The sequence below is a fragment of the Bombina bombina genome, chromosome 6 (assembly GCF_027579735.1).
Source record: "Bombina bombina isolate aBomBom1 chromosome 6, aBomBom1.pri, whole genome shotgun sequence".
NCBI lineage: Eukaryota > Metazoa > Chordata > Amphibia > Anura > Bombinatoridae > Bombina > Bombina bombina.
The window spans coordinates 91,279,861-91,307,357 of record NC_069504.1 but is presented as its reverse complement, the minus strand read 5'-3'; the positions used below and the strand labels follow the sequence as shown (position 1 = coordinate 91,307,357).

The following is a 27,497-nucleotide window of genomic DNA, read 5'->3' as shown; positions in this document are numbered from 1 at the left end:
ACAGGTTCTCAATGGGGTTCAGATCAGGTGAACAAGGAGGCCATGTCATTAGATTTTCTTCTTTTATACTCTTTCTTGCCAGCCACGCTGTGGAGTACTTGGACGCGTGTGATGGAGCATTGTCCTGCATGAAAATCATGTTTTTCTTGAAGGATGCAGACTTCTTCCTGTACCACTGCTTGAAGAAGGTGTTTTCCAGAAACTGGCAGTAGGACTGGGAGTTGAGCTTGACTCCATCCTCAACCCGAAAAGGCCCCACATGCTCATCTTTGATGATACCAGCCCAAACCAGTACTCCACCTCCACCTTGCTGGCGTCTGAGTCGGACTGGAGCTCTCTGCCCTTTACCAATCCAGCCACGGGCCCATCCATCTGGCCCATCAAGACTCACTCTCATTTCATCAGTCCATAAAACCTTAGAAAAATCAGTCTTGAGATATTTCTTGGCCCAGTCTTGACGTTTCAGCTTGTGTGTCTTGTTCAGTGGTGGTCGTCTTTCAGCCTTTCTTACCTTGGCCATGTCTCTGAGTATTGCACACCTTGTGCTTTTGGGCACTCCAGTGATGTTGCAGCTCTGAAATATGGCCAAACTGGTGGCAAGTGGCATCTTGGCAGCTGCACGCTTGACTTTTCTCAGTTCATGGGCAGTTATTTTGCGCCTTGGTTTTTCCACACGCTTCTTGCGACCCTGTTGACTATTTTGAATGAAACGCTTGATTGTTCGATGATCACGCTTCAGAAGCTTTGCAATTTTAAGAGTGCTGCATCCCTCTGCAAGATATCTCACTATTTTTGACTTTTCTGAGCCTGTCAAGTCCTTCTTTTGACCCATTTTGCCAAAGGAAAGGAAGTTGCCTAATAATTATGCACACCTGATATAGGGTGTTGATGTCATTAGACCACACCCCTTCTCATTACAGAGATGCACATCACCTAATATGCTTAATTGGTAGTAGGCTTTCGAGCCTATACAGCTTGGAGTAAGACAACATGCATAAAGAGGATGATGTGGTCAAAATACTCATTTGCCTAATAATTCTGCACTCCCTGTATTTAATAGCTATTGTACCTGGTTAAAATAATTACAAAGTTGCCTGTAAAATAAATATTAATCCTAAAATAGCTACAATATAATTATAATTTATATTGTAGCTATATTAGGGTTTATTTTACAGGTAAGTATTTAGCTTTAAATAGGAATAATTTATTTAATAAGAGTTAATTTATTTTGTTAGATTCAAATTATATTTAACTTAGGGGGGTGTTAGTGTTAGGGTTAGACTTAGCTTTAGGGGTTAATACATTTATTAGAGTAGCGGTGAGATCCGGTCGGCAGATTAGGAGTTAATAATTGTAGGTAGTCGGAGGCGACGTTGGGGGCGGCAGATTAGGGGTTAATAAATATAATATAGGGGTCGGCGGTGTTAGGGGCAGCAGATTAGGGGTACATAGGGATAACGTAGGGTTCGGCGGTGTACGGAGCGGCAGATTAGGGGTTAATAATAATATGCAGGGGTCAGCGATAGCGGGGGCGGCAGATTAGGGGTTAATAAGTATAAGGTTAGGGGTGTTTAGACGCGGGGTACATGTTAGAGTGTTAGGTGCAGACTTAGGAACTGTTTCCCCATAGGAAACAATGGGGCTGCGTTAGGAGCTTAACGCTGCTTTTTGCAGGTGTTAGGTTTTTTTTCAGCTCAAACTGCCCCATTGTTTCCTATGGGGAAATCGTGCACCAGCACGTTTTTGAAGCTGGCCGCGTCCGTAAGCAACGCTGGTATCGAGAGTTGCAGTGGCCGTAAATATGCTCTACGCTCCCTTTTTTGGAGCCTAACGCAGCCCTTCTGTGAACTCTAAATACCAGCGTTGTTTAAAAGGTGCGGGGGGAAAAAAGCATGCGTAGCTAACGCACCCCTTTGGCCGCAGAACTCTAAATCTAGCCGTATATCTCTTATGTAATTACCGCAACGTTACATTTATTTGCTCATTATATAGAGTGATCTGTAGGTTATACCCATTATTGAGCTTAAATCCTAGCATTGCTATTCCAACTTTGTAACTTAGTGCATCTATTTGTTAATATACTATATTACTTACCTGAGAGCAAATCTTTTATATCACTTACCAAGTGAGTAAAGCTTTTAATTCAAGCTGCCTACACCATACAGCTGAATCTAGCAACCACACACATGTTGTAAAATACATTTATTTTTTTCAACAATATTTATATTACAACAATGATGTTTGGTACAGTTATTAAAAAATCTTAAAATCACATGGTACAGTGTTTTCTACTAGATTGTTATCAATACAACTAACACTTCTAGTTGGGTTCTGACTAATAGTGGAACCACATTATATATTTAGAAGAGTAACTCTCTACTAAGTAAAAAAACAATAAAACATTGATTAACAAGTTTTATTTGTTGAAAAACGTTACCTGCTACTATAATAAACAAAACTCCAAATTGAGAATGTTATCAGACACAGCCAACGTTATATGATAGAAAGCACACAGCGAACAGTGGCTTGTCTAGCTAATTACATACCATTATTAATTTAGTAACAATTTTATTTGCTACACAAGATAAAGCCAAAATAATTTAAATTAAAGGAGACATATGTTTCAATTATAAGGTGACACATGCTATATTTGATAGCATTACAGTGCATCGATTATAAACTGTTGCTTACTGTCATCTGACCATACTGGCACTATACTTGCTTAGCAGGGGAGATGTACTACCGTTACAACAAGTTCTAGATTAGAGTATTAAACCAAGTAAGGAATTACCCTTCATATTCGTTTCAGTACACAATTTGTGCTCAGACATTATCTCCAACTATATCAGTCTTATTTAAATGTTATCATAAGCAATTAAGATACTGACACCCCGCACTAGTAGTTTACAATAGTTTACTGTCTCAGTATACAAATTGTACTTAGATATTATTTCCAACTATATCAGTTTTTATTATAAGCATTGAGATACTGATATCCTGCACTAATAGTCTAGTGAGATTATAATCGTTCATTGTCTCACACTACTGTTTTCTACCCACATTGGCAATGACCTAATCGGACCTATCACAGATTAGATTATACCACTTTTTGCTTTTAATGTTGTTTGTCCTATTTTAATTTAAAACCAATAAAGTTTAGTATTTTAACCGCTGCTTTTCCCTTAGGATTACAATTGTTTGTTTTTTTCTAATGGTTACACACACATATATATATATATATATATATATATATATATATACATATACACAATTCTCATTGTGGCTAGCATAGAGTTTATGAGTGCTTTCTAGTTACACGATTTCTGTAGGTCTAGACCTTCATTTGCAATGTTCCCTCAAGTGTACAGCACCTTGCCTAATTAACTATTTGTGATATATTTTTATATACACTCCAAATAGGTTAACTCTATCCAAGTAGTGCCTCTCTCTCCTTCCCCTCTTTTCTTTCCCGCCCCTTCACGTAAAACTTAAATTTTCGTCTACTATCAATTTTTTGTTCTTTTGATATCCTTTGTTGAAGAGCAGACCCAGCTATGTTGATAGGAACTCAAGAGTGTGCACAGGTCTTTAGCAGTCTGTGATAGCAGTGTATGTATCTAAAGTTAATATTGCTATAAACAATGTTGCACTCATGCCAGATGGCTAGAGACACGTGCACGCTCCTGAGCACACCTAAGATTAGTCTTTAACAAAAGAAACCAAGAGAACTAAGCAAAATTTAAAACAGAAGTAAATTGGAATGTTGTTTAAAATTCCAATCCATTGAAGATTAATTTTAACATTACTGTTCCTTTAAAAATGTATAGTTGTACACACCAACAGTTACAGAGATAGTGAATGCTATTTTCACCATTAGGTTTTATTACACATAATTCATCAGGTTGTACATTTAAATAAATTAATGATAACTATTGATCCATTTTCTTAAGGTGACCTAAAGGAGGAAAATAAAGTATTAGAGCATTTTATTATTGTATTGTTGTTTGAACTGAACTGATGGCTCCATTTAACAAGAAGCAAAAGCTTCTCTTGGGGGCAGACACACACAGGGCACATCCAACTGCTACTTCTTAACCTCTCTACCCCCTCTGTGTACTTAAAACACCCCAAATTCCTTTATTCAGGGTGATTGACAGGTCCTGCTCTGCCGCCATTGGGGGCAGTATTGCATAAGGACATGATTGTACAATGCTAAATGCGGACAGAAGACATACAGCGGCACAAAGCTAAGAACCTTGTCGAGCTGTGATTTAATAAATGGTGCCCAAAGTGTTTAACCTACTTATTATGACTAGTATTGAACGTTCTCACTAGGACGCAGGGGAGGTAATCTTGATAACATATTGCTTCAAGTTAAAGCATGGTGGAGTCCAACCCTGAAAACTGTTTATTGACAAGTCATGCAATGAAATGGTTAATGATGAGGGCAATGCTTGTTTTCTTTAGTTTTTTCTTTAAATATTTGGGGCATCCTATGATTAAAGAGATATGAAACCCAAAATGTTTCTTTCATGATTCAGATAGAACATCTATTTGTAAAGAACCTTCCAATTTACTTCTACTATCAATTTTGCTTCATTCTCTTGGTATCGTAGCTGAACACATCAATAAGTCAATCACATGAGGCCTATATGTGCAGCTACCGATCTGCAGCTAGCTCCCTGAGATTACCTAGGTTTACTTTTCAACAAAGGATACCAAAAGAACAAAACAAATTAGATAAAATAATTAAAAGAAAAACTTTGGGTTTCACATCTCTTTAATTGAAAAGTATTCAGTTTCTCACTTCCTGAGTCTAGACTAGTGGATATTTACGTAAAATAGTTTTGTTTAGTACTGTATTTCTGCTAACCATGTAAACAGGTTAAACACATATAAAGTCAGCTCTCGATCAGTAATGCACTGACAATACTGAGATGAGCATGGTTAGTGACTTACTCAGAGGATGAGTTTATCTCCGGACCAGTTGTGCAATGCTGACTTCATACTTGTGTGTTCATCGGTTCAACCCCATGTACTATTAGGCAGGCGGACAAGGCTTCTGACTTGAGAACCTGTCTGTTTTTTCTTCGATCCGCCCCCTGCTCCAATCGTGAAAGAGCAGGGCCTGTCAATCACCTGAGCAAGCAACAACTTCCAAGGTTGCAGAGAGGTTACAAAGCGGCTTAGCAACTTGCAGCTAGCAGGCTCACATGAGCAAGCCAGCCCTGCAGCGGCTCCAAAACAGCATCTGCTGCTTAGTACACGGAACCCATAGTTCTATGCAAGCTATAATATAATAATAGCACATCAGATTATTTTATTATTGCTCCATTATGTCCATCAAAGTCAGTGTTCCCAAATGACCTTGTTCTTGTGTATGAAGGTATCTTTATGTCATATGTGCACAGGCAAAAAAGAATGTTCGGACAAATTGTGAAGCAGCTGGACAGCAGATTAAAATTAAATAAAAGTAGAAGCTAGTGCTACTGATACAAACCAGCAGCAGCAACAGCACAAAAAGAATGATTGTTTCAAACCATATCTATATATTTATAATACAAATTTATGGGAAGACACATGAATCAATAATGAAGAGTGTACATTTGAAGCCTTTTCCATCTTAAGAGTTTTAATAATATTAACAAATCAACAAATTTTTTTGTTGCATGTATTCATTCTTTCTTTCAGGACTGTTTATTATGTATGGACAAATGTAATCAATATGGGAAATTCCTTAGTTCTTTATTTTTTACATTTGTCTGAATCTGAATGCACATGCACAAATGCAAACAGCATTTGTACATTTTAAGATGGAGAGAAACACTAAATATGGAGCTGTGCCCTGTATAGTTTACTATGCTTTCTCATTATGTATCCTAGTGTATTAGAAAAGTGTCATATGGATATTATTAAACAGAATGCTTGTATTGTGTAAATCTAGAGACTATGGGGCCGAATTATCAAGCTCTGAATCTAATTGCTGCTCCATAACTAGTCCTCCTGCTCTGAAGCAGCAGACAGAAATCAACCCGATCGAATACGATCGGGTTGCTTGACACCCCCTGCTAGTGGCTGATTGGCCGCAAATCTGCAAGGGGCAGCATTGCACAAGCAGTTCACAAGAACTGCTTGTGCAAAGATAAATGCAGACAGCGTATATGCTGTTGGCATTTATTGATGTGCGGCGGACATGATACGCTAAATCATATCATGTCCGCTCGCACTATGATAAATTGGCCCCTATATATAAAATGACACAGTGTGTAATCTGATATGCAAATTAGATTCCCAGACAGGAATTTTATTATACATATTTCATATTTTATTAATAGGTAGTTGTATATTAACCCATTGCTTGCCAGTGAAAGAGAATATTAACTCTGGCTTCACTGATTTAATCTCATATTAATATAATATATGGGATATACTACAGTTCAACTACACAAAAACAAAGAAATCCTATTTTTTTCCAAAATATATTTGTAATAAATATCAAATATAGGCCTAGATTTAGAGTTGTGCGGTAGCCGTCAAAACCAGCGTTAGAGGCTCCTAACGCTGGTTTTTACCGCCTGCTGGTATTTGGAGTCAGTCAGGAAAAGGTCTAACGCTCACTTTGCAGCCGCGACTTTTCCATACCGCAGATCCCCCTACGCCATTTGCGTATCCTATCTTTTCAATGGAATCTTCCTAACGCCGGTATTTAGAGTCGTGGCTGAAGTGAGCGTTAGAAATCTAACGACAAAACTCCAGCCGCAGAAAAAAGTCAGTAGTTAAGAGCTTTCTGAGCTAACGCCGGTTTATAAAGCTCTTAACTACTGTGCTCTAAAGTACACTAACACCCATAAACTACCTATGTACCCCTAAACCGAGGTCCCCCCACATCGCCGCCACTCTATTAAAAAATTTTAACCCCTAATCTGCCGACCGCACACCGCTGCCACCTACGTTATCCCTATGAACCCCTAATCTACTGCCCCTAACACCGCCGACCCCTATATTATATTTATTAACCCCTAATCTGCCACCCCCAACGTCGCCGCTACCTACCTACACTTATCAACCCCTAATCTGCCGACCGGAGCTCGCCGCTACTATAATAAATGTATTAACCCCTAATCCGCCTCACTCCCGCCTCAATAACCGTATAATAAATAGTATTAACCCCTAATCTGCCCTCCCTAACATCGCCGACACCTAACTTCAAGTATTAACCCCTAATCTACCGACCGGAGCTCATCGCTACTCTAATAAATTTTTTAACCCCTAAAGCTAATTCTAACCCTAACACCCCCCTAAGTTAAATATAATTTTTATCTAACGAAATAAATTAACTCTTATTAAATAAATTATTCCTATTTAAAGCTAAATACTTACCTGTAAAATAAACCCTAATATAGCTACAATATAAATTATAGTTATATTGTAGCTATTTTAGGATTAATATTTATTTTACAGGCAAGTTTGTATTTATTTTAACCAGGTACAATAGCTATTAAATAGTTAATAACTATTTAATAGTTACCTAGTTAAAATCATTACAAAATTACTGGTAAAATAAATCCTAACCTAAGTTACAATTAAACCTAACACTACACTATTAATAAATAAATTAAATAAACTACCTACAATTATCTACAATTAAACCTAACACTACACTATCAATAAATTAATTAAATACAATACCTACAAATAAATACAATGAAATAAACTAACTAAAGTACAAAAAAAAAAGAACTAAGTTACAAAAAATAAAAAAATATTTACAAACATTAGAAAAATATTACAACAATTTTAAACTAATTACACCTACTCTAAGCCCCCTAATAAAATAACAAAGCCCCCCAAAATAAAAAAAATGCCCTACCCTATTCTAAAATTAAAATAGAAAAGCTCTTCTACCTTACCAGCCCTGAAAAGGGCCCTTTGCGGGGCATGCCCCAAAGAATTCAGCTCTTTTGCCTGTAAAAAAAAAAACATACAATACCCCCCCCAACATAACAACCCACCACCCACATACCCCTAATCTAACCAAAACCCCCCTTAAATAAACCTAACACTAAGACCCTGAAGATCTCCCTACCTTGTCTTCACCACACCGGGTCCCGATCTGTCCAGAAGAGCCTCTGAAATCTTCATCCAAGCCCAAGCGGGGGCGGAAGAGTGACGTCCATCCTCCGGCGAAGTCTGGATCCAAGCGGCGGCTGAAGAAATCCATCATCGGGCTGAAGTCTTGATCCAAGCAAGCGCTGAAGAAGTTCATCATCGGGATGAAGTCTTCTATGAAGCGGCATCTTCAATCTTCTTTCTTCCGGAGCCATCATCGTCCAGCCGACGCGGATCCATCCTCTTCTACCGACGCCTACTCGCCGAATGACGGTTCCTTTAAATGATGTCATCCAAGATGGGTCCGTCGAATTCCGATTGACTGATAGGATTCTATCAGCCAATCGGAATTAAGGTAGGAAAATTCTGATTGGCTGATGGAATCAGCCAATCAGATTCAGGTTCAATCCGATTGGCTGATCCGATCAGCCAATCAGATTGAGCTCGCATTCTATTGGCTGATCGGATGACGTAATTTAAAGGAACCGTCATTCGGCGAGTAGGCGTCGGTAGAAGAGGATGGATCCGCGTCGGCTGGAAGATGATGGCTCCGGAAGAAAGAAGATTGAAGATGCCGCTTCATAGAAGACTTCATCCAGATGATGGACTTCTTCAGCGCCCGCTTGGATCAAGACTTCAGCCCGATGATGGATTTCTTCAGCCGCCGCTTGGATCCAGACTTCGCCGGAGGATGTACGTCACTCTTCCGCCCCCGCTTGGGCTTGGATGAAGATTTCGGAGGCTCTTCTGGACAGATCGGGACCCGGTGTGGTGAAGACAAGGTAGGGAGATCTTCAGGGGCTTAGTGTTAGGTTTATTTAAGGGGGGTTTGGGTTAGATTAGCGGTATGTGGGTGGTGGGTTGTAATGTTGGGGGGGGTATTGTATGGGTTTTTTTTACAGGCAAAAGAGCTGAATTCTTTGGGGCATGCCCTGCAAAGGGCCCTTTTCAGGGGCTGGTAAGGTAAAAGAGCTTTTCTATTTTAATTTTAGAATAGGGTAGGGCATTTTTTTATTTTGGGGGGCTTTGTTATTTTATTAGGGGGCTTAGAGTAGGTGTAATTAGTTTAAAATTGTTGTAATATTTTTCTAATGTTTGTAAATATTTTTTTATTTTTTGTAACTTAGATCTTTTTTATTTTTTGTACTTTAGTTAGTTTATTTCATTGTATTTATTTGTAGGTATTGTATTTAATTAATTTATTGATAGTGTAGTGTTAGGTTTAATTGTAGATAATTGTAGGTAGTTTATTTAATTTATTTATTGATAGTGTAGTGTTAGGTTTAATTGTAACTTAGGTTAGGATTTATTTTACAGGTAATTTTGTAATGATTTTAACTAGTTAACTATTAAATAGTTATTAACTATTTAATAGCTATTTTACCTGGTTAAAATAAATACAAAGCTGCCTGTAAAATAAATATTAATCATAAAATAGCTACAATATAATTATAATTTATATTGTAGATATATTAGGGTTTATTTTACAGGTAAGTATTTAGATTTAAATAGGAATAATTTATTTAATAAGAGTTAATTTATTTCGTTAGAATAAAATTATATTTAACTTAGGGGGGTGTTAGGGTTAGGGTTAGAATTAGCTTTAGGGGTTAAAAAATTTATTAGAGTTTCGGTGAGCTCCGGTCGGCAGATTAGGGGTTAATACTGGAAGTTAGGTGTCGGCGATGTTAGGGAGAGCAGATTAGGGGTTTATACTATTTATTATAGGGTTATTGAGGCGGGAGTGAGGCGGATTAGGGGTTAATAAGTGTAGGTAGGTAGCGGCGACGTTGGGGGCGGCAGATTAGGGGTTAATAAATATAATATAGGGGTCGGTGGTGTTAGGGGCAGCAGATTAGGGGTGCATAGCTATAATGTAGGTTGCGGCAGTGTACGGAGCGGCAGATTAGGGGTTAATAATAATATGCAGGGGTTAGCGATAGCGGGGGCGGCAGATTAGGGGTTAATAAGTGTAAGGTTAGGGGTGTTTAGACTCGGGGTACATGTTAGAGTGTTAGGTGCAGACATAAGAAGTGTTTCCCCATAGGAAACAATGTAGCTGCGTTAGGAGCTGAACGCTGCTTTTTTGCAGGTGTTAGGTTTTTTTTCAGCTCAAACAGCCCCATTGTTTCCTATGGGGAAATTGTGCAAGAGCATGTTTTTGAAGCTGGCCGCGTCCGTAAGCACCGCTGGAATTTAGAGTTGCAGTGGCGGTAAATATGCTCTACGCTCCCTTTTTTTTTACAGGCAAAAGAGCTGAATTCTTTGGGGCATGCCCTGCAAAGGGCCCTTTTCAGGGGCTGGTAAGGTAAAAGAGCTTTTCTATTTTAATTTTAGAATAGGGTAGGGCATTTTTTTATTTTGGGGGGCTTTGTTATTTTATTAGGGGGCTTAGAGTAGGTGTAATTAGTTTAAAATTGTTGTAATATTTTTCTAATGTTTGTAAATATTTTTTTATTTTTTGTAACTTAGTTCTTTTTTATTTTTTGTACTTTAGTTAGTTTATTTCATTGTATTTATTTGTAGGTATTGTATTTAATTAATTTATTGATAGTGTAGTGTTAGGTTTAATTGTAGATAATTGTAGGTAGTTTATTTAATTTATTTATTGATAGTGTAGTGTTAGGTTTAATTGTAACTTAGGTTAGGATTTATTTTACAGGTAATTTTGTAATGATTTTAACTAGTTAACTATTAAATAGTTATTAACTATTTAATAGCTATTGTACCTGGTTAAAATAAATACAAAGCTGCCTGTAAAATAAATATTAATCATAAAATAGCTACAATATAATTATAATTTATATTGTAGATATATTAGGGTTTATTTTACAGGTATTTAGCTTTAAATAGGAATAATTTATTTAATAAGAGTTAATTTATTTCGTTAGAATAAAATTATATTTAACTTAGGGGGGTGTTAGGGTTAGGGTTAGAATTAGCTTTAGGGGTTAAAAAATTTATTAGAGTTTCGGTGAGCTCCGGTCGGCAGATTAGGGGTTAATACTGGAAGTTAGGTGTCGGCGATGTTAGGGAGAGCAGATTAGGGGTTTATACTATTTATTATAGGGTTATTGAGGCGGGAGTGAGGCGGATTAGGGGTTAATAAGTGTAGGTAGGTAGCGGCGACGTTGGGGGCGGCAGATTAGGGGTTAATAAATATAATATAGGGGTCGGTGGTGTTAGGGGCAGCAGATTAGGGGTGCATAGCTATAATGTAGGTTGCGGCAGTGTACGGAGCGGCAGATTAGGGGTTAATAATAATATGCAGGGGTCAGCGATAGCGGGGGCGGCAGATTAGGGGTTAATAAGTGTAAGGTTAGGGGTGTTTAGACTCGGGGTACATGTTAGAGTGTTAGGTGCAGACATAAGAAGTGTTTCCCTATAGGAAACAATGTAGCTGCGTTAGGAGCTGAACGCTGCTTTTTTGCAGGTGTTAGGTTTTTTTTCAGCTCAAACAGCCCCATTGTTTCCTATGGGGAAATTGTGCAAGAGCATGTTTTTGAAGCTGGCCGCGTCCGTAAGCACCGCTGGAATTTAGAGTTGCAGTGGCGGTAAATATGCTCTACGCTCCCTTTTTGGAGCCTAACGCAGCCCTTCTGTGAACTCTAAATACCAGCGGTATTTAAAAGGTGCGGGAGAAAAAAAGCATGCGTAGCTAAGTTCGTAGCTGAGTTCTGGCCGCAGAACTCTAAATCTAGCCGATAGTATTTAAAGATGTGTGAAACCATCCCTACTTCTCTTATTCACCCCTTTGTATAAAATATATATCCCTTTGGGCATCCTTAATGGATATGATTTTGCTAAGGATTTGTCATTAAAAGTAGAAAAATATTCTAGACCCGGACCCTTTCCTAATAACACCTACAGAAATACTTCACTTAGTGATGCCAACCTGAACATATGTCTGGGACTGGCAGTTTTTCTCATTGTTCACAGGATAACTATCTGGTATTTTGTGGTTGTACTTCCAGTTGCAATGGTTGCAGATTACATACTTCAGAAAAGAACTCTTATGAAAGGGAAATATGACCACAATACACAATGCAATGAATTTGAATGAGATATAAAGCTTTAAAAAATCATGAATTCAAAAGAATACTATTTTAACATAAAAAGTCTAATTTAAAAGTGTTTATTTTTATTTTGGAGCTAATGGGAGATTGTGCAGAACTGATGCGTTTGAGGCTAACTGGCTGACAATCACAAATCCCACAACTCTAGTGGTGAACAAAATTCTCCAATGTATTTTAAAATCTTCCTTTAAGTTCTCCCTGTTTTCATTTAAAGGGACATGATACCCAAATGTTGAAGCACTTGAAAGTGATGCAGCATAACTGTAAAAAGCTGACTAGAAAATATCCCATGAACATCTCTAGGTAAAAAAAGGAAGATATTTTACCTCAAAATTTCCTCAGTAGCCACATCCCATTGTAAAGAGACTTTAAGCAGCCAATCAGGATGCTAGTCCTGGGACTTACAAGGGAGTGTGAATCTGGCATGTGTAGGCACAATCATTTTATTTCCCTCGTTAGTTTAAGGAAATTTACTAGGAAATCTCACAAGATCACAGTAAAGCAAGGTGTGACATCAACAGAAATTAAGCCGATTGGCTTTTTTCAACATGCAGCTACAGTAGCTGAAGAATAACTGTTCACAGAGCACTTATTCTGATGAACTGAATACATTTTGAGGTAAAATATCTTCCATTTTTACATAGAGATATTCATGTTATATTTCGAGATTTTACAGTTATGCTGCATATTTAGCATATAGGCATTATGTCCCTTTAAGATTCCCATGAACTCTGTTTCATAAAAACTGCAGCTTCAATAAGCTTGAATTGATTCAGTTTTATATTGTTCATAAGACAGACGTTGCAACTTTCACCTGTTGATTAATATCTGCAAGTGTATATAGGTCACACACTCCTGAGCTTTAAGGGCAGTGTTTATATATATATATATATATATATATATATATATATATATATATATATATATATATATATACATTTTCTAAAGACCTGAGCTCTTCTTGCAACACATATCTTTAGAGGGGAAGGGCTTTTTCTTACAGCCTTGACCATTGTGCATATACAGAAAGACAGTCAGCTCCCTGCCATGTAATCTGCCACACTAAAAATCCACTTAACCAATCAGGGAGACTTATATAGTAACAGCATGCCAGAGGCCAAAGAAGAATAAGCTCAATACCCAATGTAATGCAATAATATCATTATTTGAATACTAGTATTCAAAACAGAAGCCATTTCCTATATATTCTCTTACCTTCAGGCTTGGCAGATCCATCGGACATCACCTTCTTGAGTGCAAGCTGGCTTTGGTCTTTGCTGTCATTGGCTGGTGAAGGCAGATTGTCAGACTGAGTTCTTTTTATTGGGAGGAGTCCTGTTATGCTGTGTCTATGTTGCTTCCTGGTATGATTAGACTGACCACTTTTATGTGCTGCTGTGGCAGTGTGGGTGAAATGAAAACCCAGAATATGTATCCTCAGATGGAATCAGCTTAAATGTTAGTCATGCAAACAGAAGTGTTGTTTTTCTGTATTCAGATAGGTAGTGTTTAAAACACCAAAGAGACACCACATGCACAGCATCGGGGGTTTAAAACTGGCTGTTTCTTTTTATTGGTTTAAAATGTTTTCCCACCATGAATTAACTGAGTGAGAATACATGCATTAACATAGCTTCGTTGTAAACACAATTAGCTTGAGAATAAAGCTTTTGTTGTTTTAAATATTTAAACCTATGGTGTTTTACAGATGAGTTATAACTATGAAACTAATTAAAATGTTATAATCATGTGGTGTGCATGCAAACAAAATAAGAGCTTAACTTTTCATATTTATTTTTGATTACTCTAGGGTGGGAATATTAATTTCATTTTCTACTACTTAGTCATGATTTTAATTGGATATACACAAGGGCCCGGTAGTTTTTGGTGATGGGTATAACTTTTACTATATAAAATGATTTTGTAAAACTACAAAAAACATTTAAAGGCTATAATATTGGTTAGTTAGTTTTAATATATACTGTATATATATATATATATATATTTTTTTTTTTATTATTATTATTATTATTATTATTTTTAATTTTTTTCATTATTATTATTTTTTCATTGATTTATGTTTTCCTTTTTCCTGAGACCAGGCTTTAAAATATTTTTTTTTATTAAATTATTCAAGTATTTTAAATTTGATATTTATTTGCTGATTCAGCATTTTATTATCAGTAGACTGTCTGGAAACTTATAAATGCAATTGCTAGAACAAAATAGCATTGGGCATCACAATCTTTAGGGCAAACAATATATTTGTGTTGAAAGGTCTGTTTGAAAGGATATTCCTACCTGAGGAGAGATGGGTCTGCAGATGGCTCATTAATTATAAAATACATAATTCAGCAACTTTGAATATCACACCTGTCCTCAAGTAGGGATATTGCTAAAATGTTGGATCTAAAAGGGCAATGCAATTTAGCATAATTAGAAATGTATAGGCCTCAAAAGATACCTATATTGAAAGCAAGATTTTTTAACTGGATTATATAAAAAAAAATCTTAATCTAATTTAAAAGTAACCAGTTAAACTTTATCTTTGGATTAAATTTTTTTTTTTACGAATTTAAAATTTAAAATTCAACATGCCTATTTATTCAATTAAATAAAAATAGACAATATGAATATTTTTGACCATATTAGTAAATGAATTCTTTAAAAATATATTAAACTTGTCTAAAATGTTTTGGGAAATTAATTTTTTTCCACTCAATCAATAAAACCTGTGAAAATCCCATACTGTATGTATATTAATGTATGCAATTTTACCACAGTTTGTAGTGTTTCTAGTCTATCAATGTCCAGTTGGTAATAGCTAAAATGTGCCTAGTATTCAAATATCAATATGTGTACATTTGATTTTAATACATAACACAAAATACTAAATTATTCATTCTAAAACTGCAATAGCAAAAATAATACTTAAACATGTATGATATAGCAGTGGTAAAAAAAAATACTCATAAAGTCATGATTAATAAGAAAATGGCTATAAAAACACATTTTAATGGCTTGGTATGACATTAATATATCTAAACATAGTAAATTTGTTATCTCTAAATGGCACAGCAACTCAACTGGTATGATTTTTAGTTGGTATGAAGCTAATGACAGGGAAAAAAAAGTCTAAAAAAATGTAGATCCAGCTTAGGCTTTACAAATGCATTAACAAAATATGTTATGTGTTGGTCTTTGATAATGTAATATTTAGGAAAACATAAATGACACTGAAGATCCATTTTGAAGACAGATGATCAACAATCATAGGACATGCACAGCGAAATATGGAGACAGTTTGATGGAGGAAACCAATGAGGAAACAGCCAGTTTCATTAAAGTTTCAGTAAAAAAAAAATTGGATAACGTATATTTGACGTGGACAAATTTTCACAATAAAGGACAATTAACAAGGTGAACAAATAGTGACAACAAATAATGGTCAACAAGGGGAAACAGCAGGAAAAGGCAACATATGAACATTAAAGCTGCCATGCTGAGGAATTTATTTGCGTCTTTTACTTGGTTGAAGACGAAGCTGTTGGACAGCTGCTTCAGCAGCAGCGATGGCTGCTCCAGCATCTTCAAGATGGGTCTGAGTGACACTGGTTTTACTTTGGCTACGTGATGGTCCATGAGATCGAAGATGTCCTTCAGAAGATGACTTGGAGCTACCAGGACTGCTATGAGATTTCTCTATTGTGGGAACCTGCATATCTAAAATGAAAAAAATAATTACAAAATGTAATTGGTGGAATAAATGTTTACTTTAAATAAACTCATTTTTTTTCCATTTAAAAAAATATAAAAAAATATAAGGTGCACACAAAATTAAAAATAAATATATAAAAAGAATTGTGTATGTGCAAAATCAAAAAAGGTTTAAGTCTAAAATATGGAGATAATATTGGTAGAGAAATAAGGCTTCGTATCCTCTCTAAAATCCAGAAGTGAACCTCCAAGGAAGAAATAGAAACATTAGTGAAGTCTGTAAGGCAGGGCATAGACTTTCATAACATAGTGTTACTCATACTTTCTTAATTAGATGACAGTTGGTATAAATAAAGGCCCATGACTACCTGAGCAGAAGCAGGAACTCCATATTTAGTATAAAATATTTATTCATAAGATAAAAAAGTACAATAATACAGACTTTCAATCATAAGGATAAAAGACTTGTACAAGCCATGACTGTTCAGCAAGTAGTAAACACACTGAATACACAATTCTTTTAATTTCCTGTTCTTATTTTTTATATTATGATCATCATTATTATTATTATTATTATTATTATTATTAAACCACCCATTCCGTTACCTCTACTTGATCTCCAGCTTTCTCTACTTCTTCTCAATATTCCATATGTAACATTATATTATATAAATTGTACTTATGCTTATTCCCATTAACATATCTGCAGCTCAAAGTAGCTGAATTTAGCATTTGAAGTTAGTATGGTTGTCTTTCAAAGTCATTTAACAATTCTCACTGTGTCCTGGGCTAAAAGTGACAGTACATTTAAATTAAAGTTTCAAGATTCAGATAGTGCATGAAATATTAAACAACTTTCCATTTTACTGCTGTTATCTAATTTGCTTTCTTCTCTTGGTATCCTTTGTTGAAAACTATAAATAGGCGGGATCAGAATCAGCAATGGAGCTATCTGCTGATTGGTGGTTGCACATATCTACCTCTTGTTATTGGCTCACCTAACGTGCTTATCTAGCTCCCAGTAGTGCATTGCTGCTCCATTAACAAAGGACACCAAGAGAATAAAGCAAATTAGATAATAGAAGTAAATTGGAAAGTTGTTTAACCCCTTTACACAATAGGACCTATATATACGTCATGCGGTATGAACATCATTGCACCACATAATGTATGTATACATCAGAGCTACAGGAAGCTCCAGCAGTAAAGTTACAGTTGAGAGCTGGAGTTTCTGAGCTCTAGGCATCTGCCTGCATAAAGAACTGGAGCACAATCAGTGCAACGGTTCCATATGAAGGCGGATGCCAGATCGCTACAGACAGTGACACTGTGTGTGTCACCGTCTGCAATGATCAGCTTCTTGTGCCAGAGAGAGGTGTGGGAGGGAAGGCGAGAGGCAGGTGAGCAGCACAGAGGCGGAGGGATTGCAACAGAAAAATGTTTTAAGGGAGAGGGAGGAATGGCAAGTTACACTACAGAAAAAAGGTGGAATGGGGGGCTCTAACGATTTCCAGAGGGTTGAGGTGTGGAGACCGCCACACTACAGAAAAATAACAAAATAATAAAAATATAAAATTATATATATAAGGTACTGGAAGACAGCTGCCAGTACTAAAGATGTACGCCATTAGTGGGAGGGGGGGTTAGAGAGGTATTTGGGGGGATTAGGGAGATGGAAGGGTTGACGAGGATCAATACACTGCAGAAAAAATAAATATAAAATACATAAAAAAATAATAATAATAAAAGAAAAACCTTAAACTGCATACTGGTAGACTGCCTGCTAAGATGGTGGTGACCAGTGGCGGGTGAGGGAGGGAAGAGAGCTGTTTGGAAAGGGTTCAGGTAGGGATCAGGGGTGGGAGGTGTCAGGTGGGTGGGTAATCTCTACACTACAGATAAAATGAACCTTACAAGTTACCTGATTAACCCCTTCACTGCCGGGAATAATAGAAGTGTGGTGCACAGCTGCAATTAGTTGCATTCTAATTACCAAAAAGCAATGACAAATCCATGTATGTCTGATATTTCTGAACAAAGGGGATCCCAGGGAAGCTTTTGCAATCATTTGTGTCACAAAGTTTGTAAAAAAGGTAACATTTTTGTTTTATATATATGATCGCATTTGGCGGTGAAATGGTGGCATGAAATATACCAAAATGGGCCTAGATCAATACCTTGGGTCGTCTACTTAATTTTTTTTTTAGAGTTTTGTCTCTCTAACTGTTAAAATTGAGTGATAGCAAAAATGCTAAAAATTCTTTGGTATTTTGGGCAAGCTCTCTGTAATTCCCGGTAGCATGAAAGAAAAAAATAGGGTTTCAAATCATTCTACCAAAATGGCTTAATCTGAACCATTTTTATTTCCTAGATTACTACCGGTATATGTATAACACAAAGAAGCTCAGACTGGTAAATTCTTGCTCAGGATTCATGCGCTTTGCAGCACCAATGCAGTAAACTACCATTAATTGGTGGCTTCAGGTGGCTGCAACTCCAGACTGGCTTTCTGGTGGTGTGCTGCTCAGGAGCTGGAATGCTTACAGCTCCCAAGAGGGACTTTGCCTATTACCTTTGCAGAGGTTAAAACATAGTAAACTGGGGTCATTAATGAAGCATTATGGAATGTTCCTTTAATATAAAAACTTTTGTAAATGACGTTGGTGCTATTTGGTTTAAGCAAGCTCTAAATGAGATTAATACAGTTGAGTTTTTGCTTAGATATGCCACATTTGTATCATATTTTATCCATAACTATTCTAAACTAAAGCCGTTGTTTCTCACAGAGGATGTGAAATTTCTTTGCTTTTAAAACATTTTATTTTAGTAGTTTACCACAAAACATGGTTTTAGAATGGTTTGTATTGCATTTCTAAAGAAAAATGTGAGATACTATCACATATATATGAAGAAATATATAATGATCATTTAAAAGTTACAATTGCTTTTTTTTAAATTCAAACATGAGCAACAACACAATGCTGTAACTAATGGACATATGTGTGTCCAACATAAAGGAATTACATAAATACATTTTAAAATCACACCTCCTCTAGATTACTCATGCTTGACATGAGTCACACTCAGAACTATGACATTTCTATGGAACTGTATAAAATCTTTTTTTTAAACTTTATTTGGATTTATCAGCAACAGAAGATTTGACTCCCACTTGCTCAAAAAGGAAATTAGTTCTCTGCATTCTAGAAGGCTTCTATTTTTGTCTAAATAAGCTTACATTCCATTTGATATAATCTCTGAGGTGGCAATTGAACAGACTTCCACAGAAAAGTTTCCACAACGTCTAATTTCTTTTAAATTCATATTTTTTTGGTCAATAGTGCAAGCTATATTTTTTTATGATTTTCAGCATAAAATTATAATGCTGTATTTCTTCAGTGCATTTCATTTCTAAACAGAGAATGAAGAGAAGAAAACAGTGCATCCGTGAAGCAGCGTTTATTAATCGGATCAACAAAACATACAGATTGAACACTTACAAGATGTCAGAAATATATGAACGTTTAAGCCCTCTGGCTTGTTGAACTCAGCCTGTAGCCAATCCTAGCGAGATCACCTCAGACGCCGACCAGCAGCACCAGGAGTCTCACTTCTTGTCACATCAGGCAGGTAACAACCTTTACACTTAGATCAGCAGTCCTTTTGCTTTTCGGTAAATACTAGTCACCCTACGCGTTTCCTCTGCTCACAGGCAGACTTCCTCAGGGGGTATATTGACATACACTAATGTACCCTACACAAAGGACTGCTATAAGTTCTCACACCTGTTCAAATCCCATTGGAGAGTGACAATTGTTCTACCACATATCTCCTATTATAGGATAATAAAGATTTTTTAGATATTACTCTTTTTGTTAAGGATAATAAGGCGGCCACTAAGAATTTCAGGAAACCCTCAGACAGAAACGGGTTTCTGAATGCCAATAATGTGCATTTAAAAAGTTGGAAGGATAACATCCCATACGGACAGTTCAGACGCATTAGGCGGAACTGTACGTATGAGGATGATTATCTGAATGAGGCCAAGGTCCTTGAAGAAAAACTACTTCAAAAGGGATATAATAGAGAATTAATAATAGGAGCTAAGGAGAAATGTCGTACTTTCCCGAGAGACCATAAGGTCACAAAAAGAAGCATAAAGAGGAGGTGGTATGAACATGTGGAGAATATTAAAATAGGGTATGATAAACATAGTGTATCAAATCATTTTAATTATGTACATAACAGAGATTTTAGTGATTTAAAGATTAGAATTTTAGAACAAATTAAACCAGGACCATGTGCTAACAGAAGACTCCTACCACTTAGGAAGTGTGAGACTAAGTGGATTCACCGCTTAGAATGTTTAGAACCTAAAGGTCTGAACATAGACATTGATTTTCAAGCATTTATGAATTAATTTTAATTAACTTAAATAATTTAATTAATTAAAATAATGTTTAAAAAAATGTTAAATATTAAAATAATCAATGATTTTGAATATTATATGAATTAATTAATTAAAACATTTAATGAATTAATAGAAATTCATTCCTACTCTCCTCTAATATATCCAACCCCCTCCTTAGTGTAGATATAATAAGAAGTGTATAATGAATAGTATATCCACCGGTTGAATGAAATTAAATTAATTTATATATGCAGAAGGTATATTGAGGAACCATTTTGGATTTATTAATGTTAAGATTTTAGGATTATTTTTGCTATTCCAATTTTTTTTATAAATTAGTAGCTACTATATGGTTTATAATGATACATTTTGATACATTTAATATATTTAGATTTATATGTATATGCATAAATTTTTATGGAAATTTTTATGAATATTTGATTTTTATAAATTGTATGTTGAAGTATTTTGAATCTTTTATATATGTTTTAAAATATGTGCAAATATGAATTCAATGGACCCTGTTCATTGTGAGTTAACATTTGAGTGCCCGTTTAATCAAATCCTTTTTGTTTGGTGCTGTTATAATAGGAAATATGTGGTAGAACAATGGTCACTCTCCAATGGGATTTGAACAGGTGTGAGTACTTATAGCAGTCCTTTGTGTAGGGTACGTTAGTGTATGTCAATATACCCCCTGAGGAAGTCTGACTGTGAGCAGAGGAACTGCGTAGGGTGACTAGTACCTACCGAAAAGCAAAAGGACTGCTGGTCGGCGTCCGAGGTGATCTCGCTAGGAATGGCTACAGGCTGAGTTCAACAAGCCAGAGGGCTTAAACATTCATATATTTCTGACATCTTGTAAGTGTGCAATCTGTATGTTTTGTTGATCCAATTAATAAACGCTGCTGTGATTCGCGGATGCGCTGTTTTCTTCTCTTCATTCTTTGTACAGCTCACCGCCACGGGATATTCACAGCTGGAGTCCCGTGAATAATCAGCTGCTCCGGAAAGGATCTTTCAGCGTACTCTACTATATCAAGCAAACATCGAAGCCGGTATTGGACTACCGGGAGTGTACAGCCACTAACAGGACTTTGTTCCAATTTGGTTAAGCTAAGTGCATATTACATACCGCACCATAAGGTTGTCTATTTTTGTACCCTTCCCACAAGTCCAGGACACTTTAACATATATTTTTCATTTAGAAGGACCATATATGAATGTGGGTTGGATCTAATGAATGAACTATTGATGCAGTGATATATTTTTATGATATCTCTCATGATACTTTTATGAAAAAAAATATATATATTTTTTTTAATAGACTACGTTTATTTTATTAGTACTTTGTTTCCAAACAGTGGATATTAGTTTTTTTTATAATAAGAGTTACTTCGGCGTGGGTCTGACTAACTGTAGCGCTGTACATTATTGTTCTCTTTTCATTTCTAAACAAATTCCACTTTTCATAGCTTACGCTGTACTATCATCTTGCTCTGATACCGTTTCTAAGAAAGACACACTTAATGATGGGCTAGATAACAAATGTGTAGCGGTATTTTGTGTTCCTATTTGCAGGTTAACTCTGCTAAAAGTAAGCTTTTTGCACGTGTCTGGTAGCGTGCATATTACAAGTTAAAAGTAAAAAGTTTTCACACAAGCACTAACCCAAGGAAAGCCGAAGTTCGAATATCACAACCACATTAACTTATTTCCCCATAGACTTCAATGGAGCGCAAAAAGTGGGAAAAACACCTTTACTCATGCACAAACCCGATCGTGTTTTCACAAGTGAACTAAACCGACATGAAATATTAATATCTCACATTGCAATGTTCTTCACATAGCAGAAAATGTTCTATTTATTCCTAAATAAATATATGATAATATATAGGTATAAATATAGTAATATCTATTTTAAAAAATAGAACGTATTCCCCTATGCGAAGAACACTGGAATGTGAAATATTTACAGTAAGTACATATGATTTTTCATATTTTTAGCTACTTAAAGGGACATAAAACAAGTTGGGATAGAGACAAAATAATATATTATGTACTTTAATCACTTTACCTGCAAATTTATACTGCAGTGCCTCACCATTAACCCTTTCTTTTTAGTTTCTTAATTGTAAAGCTCTAACTCCCCCCCCCACACATTTCCATTTATGGCTGTATCTATGTTTATTGTTCTTTTGGTAGAATGCAAAAGTGAATAAGGATTATCTGCTGGAGCATGCCTAGAAGCTGTGAACTCAGTTGAAATACAATGCCTGTGTCTAAACACTGATAAGAGGGGTGGAGTTAGCTGCTCCAGGCTGCTTAGCTATGTAATTAATTTTGCTTATTTTTGAAAAATATTTTAAAATACTTGCCAGCACTTTTTAAACATTTTTTTTATGCAAACTATTTTAAATGAATTAGCCCTTTTAGGATATGCACAGATCTCAACCTCTTTTATGGCACTTTAACTGCAAAGGGCTCCAATGCACTTAGATATATGTCTACATGTGTGTACATGTGTATTTATGTGTTTATATATATATATATATATATATATATATATATACATATATATATATATATATATATATATATGTGTGTGTGTAAATACAAATATACATATAAACATACACAAATACACATGTACACACATGTATTCATATCTATACATATGTATATAGAGATGTATATGTAAGTATCTATGTTAAATAAATACAAAAAATGGGAAGTGCTAAAAAGCTAGGTAAACAAGATAATGGACTTTAAGTTAAGATAAATTTAATAAAATCACAATAGATCTAACAAAAGATATATAGTAAATGCTTATAATAAACAATAACTATGATGGGATATATGAAAGTGCATACGAAGTAAAATGCGGATAATTAAAGTGCAGAGCTCTTATTAAAAACTATTAAAACAGCGCTGTAGAAAATGAAAAAAGACTGTGGCCACAATCTAAAAAGTTAAAACCAATTAGTTAATTGCATGAGCGTATGATATGGTGAGAAAAATGAATCCAGCGTTTCAGTGTTCACTATAGCGTGTAAGAGTCCACTTCATAAAGGGATTATAGTGAAGGATATAAGCACAGACCAACGTAGCAACAGTTCATCAAATCAAATTATATAGTCAATAGAAGATAGTTGATGGAAATAAACCCCACTCCTCCTCATACCGGACCTCCGTATGATTCACAGTCCTGCTCGTGTGTTTGAACAGACCGATGGCTCAGGAATCTGATTGTTACTTCGTTCAGGGCTCCGGCGTCTGTACACATAGCTTTCGGATCATGTGACTAATTTTAAGCTCCGTGATTGGCTGTCATACGGGTAACCTCAAAAGGGAGTTCCAAGGGGTAACAGGGGGTTCCTGTAGCGGTATCATTGAAGATAAAAGTAGTATAGTGCACTAATACCAATACTATCCACGATTGTATGTCTCTTATTACGCGTTTTTGGCCACAGTCTTTTTTCATTTTCTACAGCGCTGTTTTAATAGTTTTTAATAAGAGCTTTGCACTTAAATTATCCGCACTTTACTTTGTATGCACTTTCATATATCCCATCATGGTTATTGTTTATTATAAGCATTTACTATATATCTTTTGTTAGATCTATTGTGATTTTATTAAATTTAAATGTATCTTAACTTAATTAAAGTCCATTATCTTGTTTACCTAGCTTTTTAGCGCTTCCCATTTTTTGTATTTATTTGGCTTTTTTTTTGAGTAGCATATAGGTAATCTGGTGGTTTAGTGTATAGACTACCTCTAATTGTATTGTATCTATGTTAAAGCCTTTTTTTCTAACACCTGAGACCTCATATATTTGAGCCGTTTTAACTATTTTATGCATTTTTTTAAAAATAATTTTTATTAGTGTTATTATGAGTGTGACTGTACTTTCAGATGTAATTTTAATTGTGGATTCTATATAATCTAAGTTAAATGCCAGTTCATAAACCACATTTTTTTTTATTAATAATAAAAGTTTCCAGATATCAAAGCTCTTTTTTGTAACATATGCAACTTTTAATAGTATTACCTTTAGATGGATCAGGGAAAATTCCATGACTTCTGCTTTTAATTACTGATGGTTTAGTTACTTGTTGATTATTTTGACCTGAATGAGATTTTGCTTGATCAAAGCTTTCAGTCTGTTCCTTTAATGGGTACCATCGTGGCATGTTGTCAAGATTAGAGGTATTAGATAAATCTATTAACACCTAAAAAATAACAAGGTATAGAGAAGACATCAATACATCAATGATCTTATGTCAAATACTGATTTATGATACCGATATATATATATATATATATATATATATATATATATGTGTGTGTGTGTATGTTTCTATAAAAGACTGCTGAAAATTCTTTATTTGTATAAAAATTATCCTTTGAGTTAACTAATAACAATATTTTTATTTTTTACAGAAATGTTTACAAAATATAATTATGATAGGCTTTTATTTTGGAAACTTGTTGAAGGTTGCTTATTTGAGTCCACTTTTAACAGTCCATGAATGCAATCTGAATCTTCTATATTTAGTATAGGGTAACAGATTTTTTTTTTTTTTTTTACTGTGAATAAGAGTAGCATTTTTATAAATAAACAAAGCATATGCCTCCTGTGAAGAACAAGAATAATTAAACAGCAATAGGCAGTTATTCAGCAGGTGCAATTCATTTTAATTAAAGGGACACTGAACCCAATTTTTTTTCTTTCGTGATTCAGATAGAACATGCAATTTTAAGCAACTTTCTAATTTACTCCTATTATAAAATTTTCTTCATTCTCTTGGTATCTTTATTTGAAATGCAAGAATGTAAGTTTAGATGCCCATTTTTGTGAACAACCTGGGTTGTTCTTGCTGATTGGTGGATAAATTCACCCACCAATAAACAAGTGCTGTCCAGGGTCCTGAACCAGAAATTGGCTGGCTCCATAGGAGTAAATTAGAAAGATGATTAAAATTGCATGCTCTATCTGAATTATGAAAGAAAAAATTTGGGTTCAGTGTCCCTTTAACATTATTAATGTTCTCTAGTCTCCACAGAAAATTTTGCCAGCCGAGGTGTCAATTTTAAGTATCTGGGTGGGAACAGTGTGATACTTTGCTATATTATATTATTTTCTGTTATTTATAAATGTTATTTAAAGGGACAGTCTAGTCCAAAATAAACTTTCATGATTCAGATAGGGCATATCATTTTAAACAATTGTCCAATTTACTTTTATCATCAATTTTGCTTTGTTCTCTTCGTATTCTTAGTTGAAAGCTTAATCTAGGAGGTTCATATGCTAATTTCTTAGACCTTGAAGGCCACCTCTTTTCAGAATGCATTTTAACAGTTTTTCACCACTAGAGGGTGTTAGTTCATGTGTTTCATATAGATAACACTGTGCTCATGCACGTGAAGTTATCTGGGAGCAGGTACTGATTGGCTAAACTACAAGTCTGTCAAAAGAACTGAAATAAAGGGGAAGTTTGCAAGATAATAAAGGGGCAGTTTGCAAGATAATCACAGAGGTTAAAAGTATATTAATATAACTGTGTTGGTTATGCAAAACTAGGGAATGGGTAATAAAGGGATGATCTATCTTTTAAAACAATAACAATTCTGGTGTAGACTGTCCCTTTAATTGCTTAATAAACAGACTTTACTTTGCGTGGCTTTAAGGGTTTTTAGCCCTGTAATAGCATGAAAGAGGCAAAACACGCTACTACTACAGGCTGTTATTAAGGGGTTAGGCTATCCAAAGCACAAATTAAATGCATATTTTAACATAAATTGATTTTATGATAATTAGTGCAACAAACATTGAAAAATGTAATAAAAGCTAGATAGGTGCTAGGAAGAAGAACACATTATATAGACATAGGCACAATGAACTATCATAGTTAAGTTTATTTCTGCAAAAAAAATAAGTGATCCAAACCATCTAAAATATTACATATGCAACATCACAAGCACGTCACTACATTGTACCATCTCTGTATAATTATTTGGCTATGCCATGAATAAAATAGGAAGTAGATAGCTCCAAAGGATATCTAAACTTAAGTGCATGAATGTTTCATTAAATATATATATATACTGTAGCTTATAATATTTAAAACACAGCTTTTTGAATGAAAAAAGTACGTGTCTAACACAGGTAAGAGGTAACATAAAATATTCTGCTATACACAGTATTAGTGAAATAAATTTCATGCAAATAGGATAAAAGCTGTTTAATAGAAATATATTAATATACAGTCAGGTACATTTGGATACTACATTCTTACCTCTCCAAGGAAATCATTGGAAGAGAATCTATCATAGTCCCAAACGGTTACTTCCAGAGTTTTCTTCTTAATCTGTAGTTAAATTCAACAGCACAATTAGCATAAAATACATCAAAAGCTTCATTTTATATCACAAACAGTCCATCTTTTCACTTTTATTTGATATGCATGAAATTTTACAGGCAGCCAACATTTCTCACTGCATCAAACTGTTTGTAGTTTTAATTTAAATGATTTCAATGGTTCCTATATAAATATCAAAGGGTGTTTCCAGTCAAACTTGTAGCAGAAAAAAATAGTAAGAATGCATGGTTAGAGAAATCTATCTATAGCCAGTGTGCTTACAAAAGTACGCCTTGGCCTAGATTCACAAAGACTCTTGAAGCCCAAAAAGATTGTTAATGAAATTCCTTTCCTCAATTTGAATCTTGATGTTCACTTGATGTGTAATCAGTTACATAGGGTCTAAAATGTGACTAATATGGTTAAATATGTGAAGCTTTGTATTGGATGCCATGGATTGTCTCAATATCGGTTAGCTGTATATTTTATCTATGTTCTCAGAAAGGGAACCTGCAGTCCGGCATACACAAGCGATTTCTCATGCAACCAATAACACAAAAGTAGGGTTTCTTAACTTGTGGATGCAGAATTGTATCTGATTTTCTTGTGCATCTGCAAATGTGGGCTGACAAGATTCCCGGACGGGGCACTTGTTTTCCCATGTTAGTGGATGTACAAGAAATCTCTTGTGCATCCCCACCCCCTGTGATGATATGATTTTTAGCTCTGGATGCACTATCTCAAATTTCACAAACTCCCCTTTTCCTCTTTCTGACCATCATTTTCTCACTTGCAACATCACTTCCCTCCCTACAACTCCC

The 27,497-nt window shown here is 35.3% G+C and overlaps 1 protein-coding gene across 1 annotated transcript in view; it reads right to left on the bottom strand.

The window, feature by feature from the left end:
• PCLO (piccolo presynaptic cytomatrix protein) overlaps nucleotides 1-27,497 on the bottom strand; it is an 876,537-nt gene that overhangs the window by 104,166 nt on the left and 744,874 nt on the right. Inside the window, exons 22-24 of the mRNA XM_053719164.1 lie at nucleotides 26,614-26,685; nucleotides 24,366-24,546; nucleotides 15,714-15,908 (exon numbers count right to left, since the gene is read on the bottom strand). Coding sequence (XP_053575139.1) covers nucleotides 15,714-15,908; nucleotides 24,366-24,546; nucleotides 26,614-26,685 — 448 coding nt within the window. The remainder of the gene's footprint in view (nucleotides 1-15,713; nucleotides 15,909-24,365; nucleotides 24,547-26,613; nucleotides 26,686-27,497) is intronic.